The sequence below is a fragment of the Microcaecilia unicolor genome, chromosome 4, assembly GCF_901765095.1.
Source record: "Microcaecilia unicolor chromosome 4, aMicUni1.1, whole genome shotgun sequence".
Lineage (NCBI taxonomy): Eukaryota > Metazoa > Chordata > Amphibia > Gymnophiona > Siphonopidae > Microcaecilia > Microcaecilia unicolor.
This window is the reverse complement of record NC_044034.1, coordinates 271,884,616-271,901,018: the sequence shown is the minus strand read 5'-3', so window position 1 is coordinate 271,901,018 and position 16,403 is coordinate 271,884,616. Positions and strand designations below refer to the sequence as shown.

General features: G+C 42.1%; 1 protein-coding gene across 1 annotated transcript in view; it reads right to left on the bottom strand.

Moving 5' to 3' along the window:
* COL4A1 (collagen type IV alpha 1 chain) overlaps nt 1-16,403 on the bottom strand; it is a 363,110-nt gene that overhangs the window by 15,466 nt on the left and 331,241 nt on the right. The window contains exons 48-49 of the mRNA XM_030201564.1: nt 10,769-10,981; nt 9,982-10,159 (exon numbers count right to left, since the gene is read on the bottom strand). Of these exons, the coding sequence (XP_030057424.1) occupies nt 9,982-10,159; nt 10,769-10,981 (391 nt within the window). The remainder of the gene's footprint in view (nt 1-9,981; nt 10,160-10,768; nt 10,982-16,403) is intronic.

Sequence of the window (16,403 nt, the reverse complement as noted above, 5' to 3'; positions counted from 1 at the left end):
TCATCGTGGACAATACACTGAAATCTACTGCCCAGTGTGTGGCGGCAGCCAAAAGAAGCAAACAGAATCTTAGGAATTATTTGGAAATGGATAGAAAAATGCATCTGTATTGCTCCATGGTGAATCCACACTTTGAGTATTGTGTGCAATTCTGGTCTCAGTATCTTAAAAAAATATATAGCAGAATTAGAAAAGGTTCAAAGAAGGGCAGCTAAAATGATTAAGGGGATGGCACGCTAAGGCTTAAAAGGTTAGGTTCCAATGACCTATTACTGGCTAAATCCAGAGGTCAATATTCCATTCTCATTCTTCTTGATCTTTCCGCTGCTTTTGACACTGTCGATCACAGCATACTCCTCGATACCCTGTCCTCACTTGGATTCCAGGGCTCTGTCCTTTCCTGGTTCTCTTCCTACCTCTCCCTCCGCACCTTTAGTGTTCACTCTGGTGGATCCTCTTCTACTTCTATCCCTCTGCCTGTCGGCGTACCTCAGGGTTCTGTTCTTGGTCCCCTCCTCTTTTCTATCTACACTTCTTCCCTTGGTTCATTAATCTCTATGCATGGCTTTTCCTACCATCTCTATGCTGACTCCCAAATCTACCTTTCTACCCCTGATATCTCACCTTGCATCCAAACCAAAATTTCAGTGTGCTTGTCTGACATTGCTGCCTGGATGTCTCAACGCCACCTGAAATTAAATATGACCAAAACCGAGCTTCTCACTTTCCCCCCCAAACCCACCTCCCCGCTCCCCCCATTTTCTATTTCTGTTTATGGCTCTCTCTCATTCTCCCTGTCTCCTCAGCTCAAAACCTTGGGGTTATCTTTGACTCTTCTCTCTCCTTCTCTGCTCATATCCAGCAGATCACCAAGACCTGTCGTTTCTTTCTTTACAACATCCGTAAAATCCGCCCCTTTCTTTCCGAGCACTCTACCAAAACCCTCATCCACACCCTTGTCACCTCTCGTTTGGACTACTGCAATCTGCTTCTTGCTGGCCTCCCACTTAGTCACCTCTCCCCTCTCCAGTCGGTTCAAAACTCTGCTGCCCGTCTCGTCTTCTGCCAGGGTCTCTTTACTCATACTACCCCTCTCCTCAAGTCGCTTCATTGGCTCCCTATCCGTTTTCGCATCCTGTTCAAACTTCTTCTACTAACCTATAAATGTACTCACTCTGCTGCTCCCCAGTATCTCTCCAAACTCGTCCTTCCCTACACCCCTTCCCGTGCACTCCGTTCCCTGGCTCAGTTCCCTGGATAAATCCTTCTTATCTGTTCCCTTCTCCGCTACTGCCAACTCCAGACTTCGCTCCTTCTTTCTTGCTACGCCCTATGCCTGGAATAGACTTCCTGAGCCCCTATGTCTTGCCCCATCCTTGATTATCTTTAAATCTAGATTGAAAGCCCACCTCTTTAATATTGTTTTTGACTTGTAACCACTTGTATCCACTCGCCTCCACCTACCCTCCTCTCCTCTTTCCTCTACACATTAATTGATTTGTTTGCTTTATTTTTTGTCTACTAGATTGTAAGCTCTTTGAGCAGGGACTGTCTTTCTTCTATGTTTGTGCAGTGCTATGTACGCTTTGTAGTGCTATAGAAATGCTAAATAGTAGTAGTAGACTCCAGCTTGGAAAAGAGACAGTTGACGAGAGATATGATAGAGGTCTACAAAATACTGAGTGGTGAAGAACGGGGTAAATATAAATTGATTTTTTACTCTTTCAAAAAGTACAAAGAGTAGGGGGCACTCAAGAAGTTACATGGTACTGCTTTTAAAACGAAAAACAGGAAATTTCTTTCACTCAGGGGTCCTTTTACTAAGCTGCAGTACAAAGTGGCCTGCGGTAGTGTGGGCGCATGTATTGGGTGCACTGCGGTAAAACTGAAACTAGCATGCACCCAAAACCGGCCTGAGCCCTTAACGTCACCCACTGATCTAGCAGCAAGGGCTCAGCGCTACACATGTAGTGATGCGTGCCAAGTGCTGATTACTGCCAGAAACAATACGCATGGGAGGAAATAAATATAGATCATCCAGGTGGTGTGATCATATTCTATAGCAGCCTATGGACACCCAGATTCCGTTATAGTATAGTAGCATAACTCAGTAGCAGCGTGCCTTACATTTAAGACCTGGCATAACTGTGGCACATAAAAGCAGCAGGGATTCAGATAACTTATTCTGTAAACTGAACATGTAAGTGAGAGACATGCATATGTCCCAATCATGAGTACACCCCCTTGCATTTTCACACTATACCATTTATGCACACCAGTAGTATACCTCACTGGTTTTCATCAAAGCTAATTTCATATACTTGACAGGTGATCATGCCCACTTCTGGTCATATCAGCCAATCAGAAGTGAGGACAAGCCCAAGCCACATCCACTCACCACCCCTTTGATGACATCACCGGATATGTCACAATGCTTTCTCTTTTGCATAACCCCATCCCTAGCCCCATCTTATTTGCATTATATATATCATCCAGAACATTTTTGTCAAGGCAGAACAAGCTGCACCATCACCTTAAATACAAAATATTTTGTGTTGTTTAAGAATCCAAGCGATAAGCAGCAGATAGCTGTTCCTCGCAAGACAAATGTATCCAGGCAAGACATGTTTCTTTCGTGAGACCTTCGAAGACGCTACCAGAAAACCATACAGCTATCTCATCATAGATTTGAATGTGTTAATGCCCAAGGCTTTCAGATTGAGGATGGACATATTTCCCCCAGCTTTGACAGTCGTATATGGTAAGAAAAAAGTGGGTGCCTATAAAAAAAAGTGATAAACCGCTGCTTTTTCCACACACGGTAATTGCACTCTCACAGGCAACAACATACCTAGCCATCTAAAGAGGAACCTGGTGCTTTTAAAACTTTTAGCTCAGGCTTCGTCCCGGTAAAGAAAGGTCACCCTCGGCATCGCTTTGGATGACTTAATAGCGGCTATAGCAGAGATAGCCCTACCATTATCACAGCATCAGATCAGCATCCTGAAACACAAAGGCATGCAATAGAGTCTCAAAGACAAAAGGATACCCCTTAAAGCAAAGAAGAAGTTGGTGATGCAGTCTGGGGGTTTTATTGGACCCTTGCTAAGCATTGCCTTGCCGCTGATCACAAGTTTTATCGGCAATGCAGTACGCTGAAAAGATGTACTTGGTCCCTAACCAGCAGCTCGATTGTTTAAGAGATCCTCCAGGACCCCATGAAAATATTAAATGGATGCATTTCAAAAGTTCAATGAAGAAATGAGCAGTATTCTTCAAAGTTCCAGACTAACAGACTATGAAAAGGCTGAACGTTATTCATCTGTTTGACAGTGCTACCTGTTGTTTGCCAGACACAGCAAAATGGAAAGAGAAAAAATAAGCCTGTATCTCTTCGAACAAAGTCATAAGCAGATGGAGGTGTCGCTAGATACCGATGGCTCATCTGACCCTGCTCTTCAGGAAGTGTTAAAAGGAATTGGTGCGCATTATAGGAAAAACGCTGAAGTGTTGCTTGATAAGTTATCCAGGCACAAGGATGTGGCGACCTGGGGTGTCGATGGCACCTTTGTGTATAACGGGTACCCCATCAGCGGGTCTAATCTGCGTGTCCTGGTTCGTGGGGCTATGCAGACACATCTTTCCCAACAAAGGAAACCCAGAGTTTGGGAAGAGTTCATGTGGTCCTTGGCACAACTCAATATACCCTCAACGGTAGTTGGCAACACAAGCAACAGGCATCTGTTTGAACTTCTTAAAGAAAAGCCCATGGAGGTCTCTGTGAAATCCACCACCCTTGTGAAAACCAAAGGAACTCCTCCCCTTAAAAAAAGAAACCTATGAAATATGCTAGCCTCCCCTATAAGAAACAATTTGCATTGAATAGACAACAGTGGTTTAATATGTAATATGTATAGTATTAATAAAAACACTTTATACATAGACACATGACACCAGACCCGTGATTCCCTTTCAGAGTTTTATTTAGACGCTGTATGGCACTCTTGGTAGGAAACACATCTCTGTAGATTACAAAACAGACCTTGAAAAAATCTACACACAATGCTTTCTTTGTTATTTTTCATAAACTGTAACACCATTTCATTTTTCAGAGAGTCCTCAGAACATAATTGTAAATATTTTCAAAAGACAAATCTTTACAAGAGTGGGGTAAGAAAAATGATCACAGGTAGTCAACAGAGGGTGTAGTAACTGTCTGTTATAGTACACAATAGTTTCACAGTGCTTCTGTAAAAAGTCCATAATACTACTAGGGGGATGTCTGTAAGAATACAAAAACTTGCCGACACCATTCTAACACAGACAGATGGCCAACCAGTGCTCGCCAGATAGGTTGTGTTGGTGGGTATTTACCAATAGCACTAACAGTCTCTGCGGCAAGCACGGACCAAGTAACCAATCACAGGGTAAAATGTCTAAAAATGATTCTGTTGACATTATGGATCTCCCTTCAACAAATGATAAATCTGTATGGGTGTTCATTGTTTTACATGTAGTCAAACAGGATGTTCATTCACTGGTTAACTTCTATTACCTTGTCAAACACCCCGTACACGATCATGTTTACGGTATGCGGCAAAGCAATCACAAAGTGGATTTCTGTGTGCAAATTACCAGTTTTGATAAAGGAGTAGTGATCTATGCATTCCTGGTCAGCTGATAGATCAAAAGCCAGAAACGTGCAACCTCTGTAAAAATCCATACAGTTGATAATCTTTCATATGTTTACCGGTTGCTCGTATCAACTGCATGTATTCTCTCACACAGTGTCTGTGTTCAAAGTCTGGTTGAAGAGCTTTTCCCGGCATTTGTTCGCCGTCTACGTACAGAATGGCAAAGTAGATATCGTAATGTTGACCTGCCGTAAGCATCATTGTCCACAAATCCCAGCATGATGGGTTTGGGCAACTGTCCCAGAAAGAGGATTTCCTGGTTGGTAACGAAAGCTCCAGCGGATATGCTAAATACCTTCAACCCCACATGATCAATGGCATACTTGATGTTGGGTTTCAACAGTGCTTCAATATGACCCAACCTTATTCCTGGTGATACTTTTACTTTCTTTATGAACAACGATGCGGTCAGTATCTGTACTTTGTAGTATTTTTCGCATCCCCACTCATTAAACAGAAGGCATCTTTACTTCTCGCCAGTTTTATCTTAACATCTACCCCACTGATAGAAAATTTTCTTGGAAATGCAGATCGTTGTGTAAATGACCCAATAATTCTACCTTCTGGCTAGCAGCTGTAAAGTGAACCCTTTCATTGAAAACAATGTAGCGACCACATGGTCTGTCACAAGGCCGCCAAGAGGGGGGTAGAGGGGGCAAAATTCTTGTCTCCCATCTTATTTAACATTATGATGATTCCTCTTATTAATCTACTTGAGAACAATGGTCTTTCTATTTTTATTTATGCTGATGACATCACTATTTACATATAATAAAATAATATAAACCCAAAGAGTTTGCACACTTAGTTTGCGGGTGTCTCCACACAGTATTTTCAAACTACCAAATGGAACCTCAAATCTCCTGATAGGGAGAATATCAGTATAGAACTACCACTATCACTTTAGGAGTCCGTTTTTATCATCGGTTCCGTAAGGGACCAAAGAAGAGGAAAACCAATCACATGCAAAAAACTCACTCTAAGTGAGAAAAGCGAGTTATTTAAAAACCTCCTCCTGTTCCTTACTCAAAATAATGTGGAGCTCACCAATCACCAAATTAAAGAAAACTGAGTCCGGTAACAAAGAAAACTGGCTGCTTACACTACCCCTGAACAAAAAGCCCCCAGTCTACCCTTACTGTACTAAATCCTATAACAAGCCCAGCAGAACTTCAATGTAACTGAAAAACAATCCTCAGTACTTAGCTGCGGGGCATAGGATATCCAGAGCCAGTGGGGTAACTTATGATGTGCTCAAAGAGGTGAAATTGCAGTCTTGCGTTGCATTGTTGTGGACCCAACAGGATGTAGAACCCTCCTATTTACATCCCATTTTCCAAAACTCTTTATGATATCGTTAACAAAATCAGATTAAGTATCACATTAACTGAATCCTGGGCTTCTAATTTTAAATTGAAACTTAATACTGAGAAGACAAAATTTTTATTAATAACAAATCCTTATCATCCGACTATTCTCAAAAATTTACAATTGATAATATAACCTATCCTCTTGTATCCTCAATGAAAATCTTAATGGTTACAATTGATCAGTTTTTATCCTTAGAAAGACAAGTCTCGAATGTTGTATCTAGTTCCTTCCATATGCTTTGGAAACTAAAGAGATTGCAATCATTTTTCACAAGACTAGTCTTCCATACCTTAACCCAATCTCTTGTTCTAAAAAACAATTGACTATTGTAATTCCATCTATGCTGGAATTAAATGCGGCCTTCTTAAAAACTACAAACTGTTCAAAACACGGCTGCTCGTCTAATTTGTAAATCATCATGCTTTGCTAAAGCTACCACACTCTAATCTACTCTGATTACCTATAAAGAGCAGAATTTCATTCAAGCTATGTGCATTGGTCCATCAAAATTTTATTTAGTATGTCACCGTCCTTTATGAATGAACTCATTGATTTACCTACACGCAATGCTTCTGTGTCATCCAGAGAATATCTCATTTTACATTTCCCCAGTTGCAGAAATGGACCTTACAAAACAATCCACAATGCTAAGTTTTCTTATCAATGCACCAAAATCTGGAATTCTCTTCCTAAACAAATTAGATATACTAGTGATTATGGGTTATTTTGTAATTTATTGAAAACTTACTTTTTAGCTCAGTCTTCAACAATGTTAGAACTCAGTGCTGAATATTATTTAGTTCCTTACATTTTACTTCTTCCTGATACCCCACTGAATTTGCCCCAATCTCTTCCTATATAATATGTTTTATGATGTATTTGTTAAATGTAACTCTAATTTATTTCTTTTATGTTTATATTGTAAGCCACATTGCACCTAAGTTCCACTTGGGCTAATGTGGGATAGAAATGCCATAATAAACAAACAAATAAATAATCAAACAGCTCTTCAGGCACAGATATGGAAACTGTTATGATGTCTTGAAAACAGGAGGGCTGTGAGCGGAGGAGGGGGTGCAGGAGATGTGGGAGGGAGTGTGGATTCTCTCACACAATACAGTTCATCGTTCCATCTTCAGAGATTAGTTTAAAACAGCTTGATGTCTGATCTCTGTGTTGAAAGCACAGAGGGGACAGGAGAGGGGAATCGATTGTAAAGACATTAGTTTTGTTTTAAAGCCTAAAATGTAATTTTGGTTTTTTTCCCACACTGGACAAATCTGTCCTGAGAGTGGGTAATTGTGAAACACTGTGTGGCTGTTAAGATGTGGGGGATTGGGAAGGGGAGGGAGGGGGCTGCATACTCTCAAATGGCTCTCATTCTTAAAAGAACGGCCTGTTGTTCTTAAAAGTAGACAGATCTAACTCGATCCAGATTAAAACAAACACACACTTTAGGGCTTAAAATTGTTAGAGCTGTGGTTTAAACAGCATGGTATCCTTTTGAAAGAAAGATTAAAAAAAGAAAGGTAGTCTGAAGGCTAAAATGTCTATCTTCTTTCCTGTGAGAAAAAAAAGGTTAAGTTGCACAAATTCCTCTAAGGCTATGGAGAGTGGTGTTGGGGCGTTTGATGTCACTACCGGTCATGTGACTCCAGCCAAGATGGCGGCGAGTAGTGTGAAACAGGAAGTGATGTGGCATGTCCAGTGCTCGCCATCATCTTGGAAAAAGGGGCATGACTATGATACTTCCTTTGATGTCACTCAAAGGGGTAGGGCTTCGGGGTTATGCAAAGAAGGATTGGATTTGGGGTGGGGTTATGCACATAAGGTGAGGGTGGGTGTGGTTATACAACAGGGGCAGTGCTAGGACATCATATCTAGTGATATCATTGAAGGGGAGGGGCAAGGCGGGAAGTAAGCAGAGCTTGGGATGAGAGTGGGCATAGGTTGGGTGTGTCCTCACTTTTGATTGGCTGGAACAACCCACTACTACTACTACTTAACATTTCTAGAGCGCTACTAGGGTTACACAGCGCTGTACAGTTTAACAAAGAAGTGGGCATGGCCACCTATCAAAAATATGCAAATTAGCTTTGATGAAAGCCAGTGAGATGTACTACTCACACCATTATAGAATACCACTTAGGCGTCTTGCTGGCACTTTCATGGGTAAGTATACACTTATGCATGTAAGTGCTGGAGTTGAGCAATCCCTGAGAAGAGTAAAAGGGTTTATGATAAAAAGTCAGCTCACAATCAGCTTATATGGCTGATAGATGGGTAGTCCAAATCATCCTTATTTGTAAATATTGAATACATTATGAAATTATTATATAATGAAACATTATAGAAATATAGAATGATTACAATGATAAATCATTGGTCCAAGGAATATAAATTTGACTCAATCTAATATTGAACTGAATACAAAACAATTCAAAACCCAGGGACTGGACCAGCCCCATAGCTCAGACCTTAGTACTGCAGACTTGGATTCAGGCCTGCTCGCCTTCAGCACCAAGAAGAGGTAAGTAAAAGTGTACATTTGGCCTGCAAAAACCCGAAATAACGGTACAGTTTAAGCGGTGAAGAACTTTTGTGCACAAAAGAGTAGGTCTTGGATGTGATCGTATGTGATGATCTTAAGGTGGCCAAAGATACATAAAGAGAGGACTATCCCAGGAAACAAGTAGGAAAGCAGTCCACTAGTCCCTTTAAGGAGAGGATTGGCCAGTAAGAAAAAGGAGGTGATGATGCCCCCATTTAAAACTCTAGAGTATTGTGTACAATTCTGGAAATTGCACCTTCAAAAAGATATAAACAAGATAGAGTTGGTCCAGAGGGCAGCTACTGAAATGGTTAGTGGTCTTCATCATAAAGCGTATGGGGACAGACCTCAATATGTATACTTTGGAAGAAAGACGAGAGAGGGGAGATATGAAGAGGCATTTAAATGACTACATGACATAAATGAACAGGAGATAAGTCTCTTTCAACTGAAAGGAAACTCAGGAATGAAGAGGCCTAGGATGAAGGTGAAAGGGAACAGACTCAGAAGTAACCTGAGGAAATATTTCTTCATGGACAGAGTGGTGAATTTGTGGAACAGCCTCCTGGTGGAAGTGGTGGAAATGAAAACTATATATGAATTCAAGAAAGCTTGGGACAAGTACATAGGAGATGAAGGGATAGTAGATGGAATGTATAGGCAGACTAGACAGACCATATGATCTTTATCTGCCTTCATTTTTAATGGTTTTTTATGGCACTGGACTGTAGAAGTTTGTTTTAGTTTTTATTTTTAATGTGGAATATTTATATATTTTTCATACATCACCTTGAACTGTAGGTTAGACAATAAATTTTGAATAAACTTGGTTTGGGACTGCAACAGAGGGCACATGCTTTATTCAAGGCAGAAAGGGACAAATGAAGAGTAGGCAGGCAACTACCACCAAAGCAGTAGCCACACATATACCCCTTCCGAGGCATAAAGAGTGACACTAAGGGGCTCATTTTCAAAGCCCTTACAAAGTTTCATAGGTTACTGTGAAACTTTGTAAGTCTAAGTGATTTGAAAATATGCCTCCATTGGACAATAAGTATTGCTAGCTGAAAAGTTTGTAGATGGTGCAAAGACAACTTGTTGAAGAAAAACACTGAACTAAATAAGTGCTTTATAAGAATAGAGTTTCAACATTAGCCAAAACCCTACTATAAAATTTTATCCTTGGCTCATCAAAAGGATGAAAATCATACAAAAATGATTACTTTAAAAGAAGTGTTCCATAAACACAGTCGCAGATCGGTTTGAGGCCCTGTTTCAAGTGATGTTCTCCTATTCTGCATCTGTTCAAATCCCTCATGGTTTCTTATGTGTTTAATAACCAATCCCCAACTAATATGTACTTACCTACTAATGAAAGGCTTAATACTGTCCCCAGTAATTGGAGCCATACTCATTGGCATAGGTTCAGGAGTAGACAGCCAGTAAGAATAGTCATTCCTTGATGCAAAGTTGCATACATTGTTGAGGTTACAAAACAAGAATGGCATGGTACTAAATTTGCGAAGACAGCTCCCTGCACCACCTGAAAACATAATTTAGAAAAGCTGGTTTGTAGATATTTTCAGAAATATTGTTTTCTGTTTAGAAATTATCAATAGTTTAAATTGAGTATTAAGTAACAAATTGTAAATTAAAAGGTAAAATAGAATCAACATGTTAATCATAGCGCTAGACTACAGGTTCTCAACCCAGTCCTCAGGACACAGCAAGCCAATATGGTTCTCAACATTATCTATAATGAATATACATGAGATAAATTTGCATGCACTGCCTCCACTGTATGCAAATCTATCTCATGCATATTCATTGTGGGTATCCTGAAAATCTGACTGGCTATGTGTGTCCAGAGGACTGAATTGAGAACCTGTGTGCTAGACAGTTGTCAGACATGACATTTTCCTGTCGCTCTCTCATGTTGTTTGTCCAGGCGCTGAAACCATTGTGACTCCTGAACAGTCAACTTTGTGTACTCTGCATTTTATATATTATATATATACAGTATATCTATATGTATACACATACACATATTCCAACCAACCCCATATTAAATACTGAAAAATAATTTTTTTTGTTTTATAAAAATATTCTTAAATAATGTGTAGTAATAGTATTTTCTTTTCTGTAATCTTACCCAAGTCTTGACCATGTGACCTCTCATTGCCTTGTACATACAGCAAAGAATACCCAGTGTAAATTCTCTTTGTCCCAAAAGGGCAAATAGGCTCCTCTATGGTCTGACTGTGTCTTGTGACAAGGAATCCATGAGCCATTGATGATGGTCCTGGAGAACCGTTTGGTCCAGGTAAACCTTCTGGGCCTGGTGGACCTGGAAATCCTCTTGGACCTAAAAAAAAAGTTCCAAGGTATGATGAGCACATAAGTATATCTACTATAATAAAACGTAGCCTCAACGTTCTGAGGACACTGACGTCACTGAAGTCACTCACACACCGGTTCGTGGTTTCATGGTGGTGAAGCCACCACAACATCTTCATGCCCCGCCCTCGCGTCACATGTGATGACGTCGAGGGCGGAACACGAAAACAAATTTACGTACGGGGAGCAGTAGGGAAACACATGGAGCGTGTTTCCCTACTCCTCCCCTTCCAAAAAATCCCAGCCGCCGCTGAAGTGCACATGAACCCCGCCCCTTTCGCCACATAGCCCCGCCCACGGTAGCACACGCTTAACCTCACCAACCTCCCTCCCTCCCTGTCACCTCCCCTCCCCTTACGCGTGTCTCCCTGGTGGTCTAGAGGTACCTGTTCCGTCGGCCCAGGAAAGAAAGAGCCCCCTCTTTCCTCCCGTAGCGGTGGCTTCCTTGCTGCATGGTGTGGGAGTCCGGCTCTCGGCGTTTCAAAATGGCCGCCGAGAGTTCAAGCTGCCTCGCGAGACTTCAACTCTCGGCGGCCATATTTGAAATGCCGAGAGCCGGACTCCTACACCATGCAGCAAGGAAGCCACCGCTATGGGAGGAAAGAGGGGGCTCTTTCTTTCCTGGGCCGATGGAACAGGTACCGGAAGGGGAGGGGAAGGGAGTCCCGTGCCCGCTAGCACCCATTTCATCGGTGCCAGAAACGGGCCATTTTTACTAGTAACTACATAAGCACTGCCGAACTGGGACAGACTGAAAGTCCATCAAGCCCAGTATCCTGTTTCCAACAGTGGTCAATTCAGGTCACAAGTACCTGGAAGGAACCCAAAAGAGTAAATCAGATTTCATGCTGCTTATCACATTAATAATGATTTATGTCTTTACTTCCATGAATTTGTCCAAATATTTTTAAAATGTGTTTTGCTAACCACTTTTACACATTCTACAGCAATGTATGTTGAGTGAAGAAATATTTTTTCCGATTTGTTCTAAATGAAATACTTAGTAGCTTCATTATGTGTGTGAAACTGAAATAAAATCATATGAAAAACAGGTTTTCAAAATGAGTATCCAATAAGCACTTCCTCCCCTCCTCAACCTAACCCTACCCCTTCTTGGTGACGCAGGTAAAAGTCCCACGTATGCTGTGAACAGGTATATTCTTAATAGTGTTTTTTACAGGGGTAGATAACTGTTTTCCCCACATAAAAAGCTTTCACAATTTTTCTCTGTATAGGTGCCCTTTTACTAAAGTGCACTAGAATTTATACTTAATGCACTATAACACATGATATTACCACACAGTAAGTGCAAAACTAATGCAGTGAGACCAGTAGCTGATGAAATAAGCAGTCAAACCAGCAAGATTTGCCTCAGATGTTACTCCTCCTCTCCACAAGATTCTCCCCATCTGACATCATCTAGGTGGGATGTTTGAGGATTTAACCCGCAGCTTCCTGTGAGTTGTGGAGAGGAGGAATAACATTGGAAAAAAGCCCTGCTGGTTTGACTGCTTGTTCCATCAGCTCCTAGTCCACCTGACGTCATCTAGGTGGGACTGGTTTGAAGATTTAACCCACAGCTTCTTCCGGCACAACTGCAGGGTGTGGCTGCAGAGCGTGGCCAAAAGAGCATGCCCTAAGGGGCACGCCAGGCCCCTTGTGAGCCCTGGAGGGCCCAGAGTCTGTTCTGGAACTTTCTCTTCTCTGGAGGTACCTTTTTTTTGCTTTTATTATGGGGAAAAGGAAAACCAAGGTTAAGTACCTGGAAGTGGGAACCTCTACTCCAGGTCCTATAGAAAAGCACTTAGTCCCTTTCCACAAAGGAGTTTCTTCTCCATCTTTGTTCACCAGCATGGACTTGGGTGCCTCACTTAGCTCAGGGGAAAGACAATATCCATAGCCACCTATTCCTTCCCATCTTTCGCCCTTCAGAGGTTTCCCTGAAGAAGGTTTTCCCCAGGTGGGATAGAAGAAGTATTACAACCTTCTCCATTTGGGTTTGTTTGGAATCAGTGGAATTTCCTAAAGAAACTTCAGCAGAGGAAGTTGAGGTTTCCCAAGAAACTGATGTATGAAAAGTGGTTAAGAGGACTGAGTCCATGCTTAGAGATCCAGTACAACTCTGTTGTTTTTCTCAGCAAGTGTTCTCAAAGTTTGAGTTTCACGGGTAGATAATTCCCTAAAGAAAACAGAATCTCAAGTTGGATCTCTACAACAAGCAGGGGCCTCTGGATTTAAGGATAGTCTATTTACATTGCCAAATTGAGAGATTGGAAGATCAACTTTAGAGCATCCAACCTGAGACTTTTGAATGTTCCTGTTTGTCCATTGCTATGTACAGAGATCTTGCTTATAAAATATTTCAAAGAGGTTCTATTGTTGCCTAATACTGATACAGTACCAGGCTTATTTCGAAAGAGAAGAGCGCCCATCTTTCAACACAAATCAGGAGATTGGCGTCCTTCTCTCAGGGTCATCCAAATTGGCATAATCAAAACCCGATACCGGGCATCCTCAACTGCTTTCCGTCATGGGGATGACCAAAGTTCATGGGGGCGTGTCAGAAGCGTAGCGAAGGCGGGACTGGGGCGTGCCTAACACATGGGGGTCTTCGACCGATAATGGAAAAAACAAGGGCGTCCCTGACGAGCACTTGGTTCATTTTGTTTTACGACCAAGCCTCAAAAAGATGCCCAAACTGACCAGATGACCACCGGAGGGAATCGGGGATGACCTCCCCTTACTCCTCCAGTGGTCACAAACCCCCTCCCACCCCCCAAAAAAACTTTTTAAATATTTTTTGCCAGTCTCTATGCCAGCCTCAAATGTCATACCCAGCTCCATCACAGCAGTATGCAGTTCCCTGGAGCGGTTTTAGTGGGTGCAGTGCACTTCTGGCAGGTGGACTCAGGCCCATCCTCCCCTACCTGTTACATTTGTGGTGGTAAATGTAAGCTCTTCAAAACCCACCAGAAGCCCACTATACCCACATGTAGGTGCCTCCTTCATCCCTTAGGGCTATGGTAGTGGTGTACAGTTGTGGGGAGTGGGTTTGGGGGGGGGGGGGTTGAGGGTCTCAGCACATAAGGTAAGGGACCTATGCACCTGGGCGCAATTTCTGCAGTCCACTGCAGTACCCCTAGGGTGCCTGGTTGGTGTCCTGGCATGTCAGGGGGACCAGTGCACTACGAATGCTGGCTCCACTCACAACCAAATGGCTTGGATTTGGTCTTTTCTGAGATGGGCGTCCTCGGTTTCCATTATCGCCAAAAACTGGGGACGAGCATCTCTAAGGTCGACCTAAATTTCGTGATTTGGGCGTCCCCAACCGTATTATTGAAACTAAAGATGGACGTCCATCTTGTTTTGATAATACGAGTTTCCCCGCCCCTTCGCCAGGACGTCCTGCGAGGACGTCCTGAGGAAAACTTGGGTGCCCCTTTCAATTATGCCCCTCTAAGTCTTGTAAAACGTTATTATTTGCCTAAGTTCTGAAGTAGGGTCAGGATGAATTTTATCATCTGATATATCGTATAGAAAATTTAACTGCCTTTTTAGTGTCTTCTCAAGATGATATTTCAGAGAGGGTCACGATCCTGATTTCCCTGACTTCAGAGCTGGACAAGGCTATAATTATGAAAAATTACTTTAGGAAGAAAGTTTTTCTTTATTGTGGAGGTAAAATACAGACATTCCCCAATGTTTCTAGGTCCACCCAGTTAAGGCAGAAACAATTTCTTCAGTTAAAATCTAGAATTTTGGCTTTAGGGGCTACTTTTTTCTTGAAATTTCCCTCTAAGTATTTGATTATTTTAACTGGTGTTGATTACGTCTTCTTTGAATCAGATCAGTTAGAAAGACTGCTGTTAGACAGGGAAGCTAGGCAAACATCGTGAGTGGCTTATTTTTGTTATTGCCATAGATAAACCTCCAGATAAGCAGGGATGCATTTGTTATTGCTCTCTTGATTTCTTTTAGTTTAATTATATGTTGTAACTGTTCTCTTTTTTCTCCTGATGTGGGCTATTGGTTGCTTGTACATAAGGCTATGTATGTATTTCATGAAAATTTCAAATAAAAAAAAATGTCCATTACTGTATGTGATTCCAGTTACAATTAATGCAAAGGCACTTAGAGATCTGTTTATAAAGCAGATCTAGTGGTTATCCATGCACTAGTGCCGACACAGCCCATTCACGGCCCATTAACTGATCAGTAAACCTGAGCATTAGCATCTACTAGTGCCTCCTATTTAAGACACACTTAGTTCCTCCGTGTTGATGTCACATTTATCTAAAGAGGATCCACGTACGTGGAGAACTCAATAAATCCCATGACTCATTTCTAAGGAAACATTAATAAACTGTGTTGATTTTATTATTAATTATTTGTTTGGTCCCAGTTCTTTGGATAAGCCTGGTTTACTTCTTCTATCTCTGATGTCACATTTGTCAACATGAGGTATGTGCAGCATGTTAATCACAGTATGCTGGCAATGCCCCTTCTCCGTCCATGCCCCGCCTACTATACCTCCAAACAGAAAATGCCATAATGAGTATTTTACCACAAATCATGTTAATACGGTTGGGCATTATCTCTTATCTTGCACTATATCCAGGGGTGTGCTGGTAAATTTTTAACAACAGGCTCTTTCTTCAGACGTAGCCAGCTCTGCAATTGGAAGGGCCAGGGGGGGCCGGGGGTGGGGGAGCAACACTTGCCTCTCTCTCCTCCCTCCTTTCTTGCAGGCACACTAGGCATACCTTTGCTGGCAGTCAATAAATGGACTGCCACCACTCCCAACGTCTTGCTCTGAGCAGCATGCTAAGACTTCTCACACATGCTGGAGAAGTCCCAGCCTGCTGCTCAGAGCTGGAAACAAGGAGTGGGGAGCAGCAGCAGTCTATTTACTTGGCTGGCAGGGCTCAGCATCCCCACCAGCAAAGTAAAAGAGAATTCAGCAGGGGGCCCAAGCCCAGATTTTGGGAGCCAGTTGTTAAAGTAGCCATGGAGGGCCCTACTTTAACAACCGGCTCCCAAAATTCTTTAAAACTTAACAACCGGCTTTTGCGAGCCTGTGAGAGCCTGCTCCAGCACACCACTGACTATATCAGAAGTTAACAGCTTAGAGGCCCTTTTACTAAGGCATGGTAGGCCTAACGCTGGCCTACCACATGGTAAAAGGTACTATCGCGGGACACACAGAGGCATCATACGGTAGTTTAGCCATCAGTGCACGGTACTCCTGAGGTAAAAATTATTTAAAAAATTTTTGCTGTAGGAGGTATGTCTGGGGACAGAGAGTAGGCATGCCTGTGCTAATCAGGTACAGCAGACACATTAGCGCATGCCACTCAATTAGCGTGGGAGCCCTTATCACATCATAAACA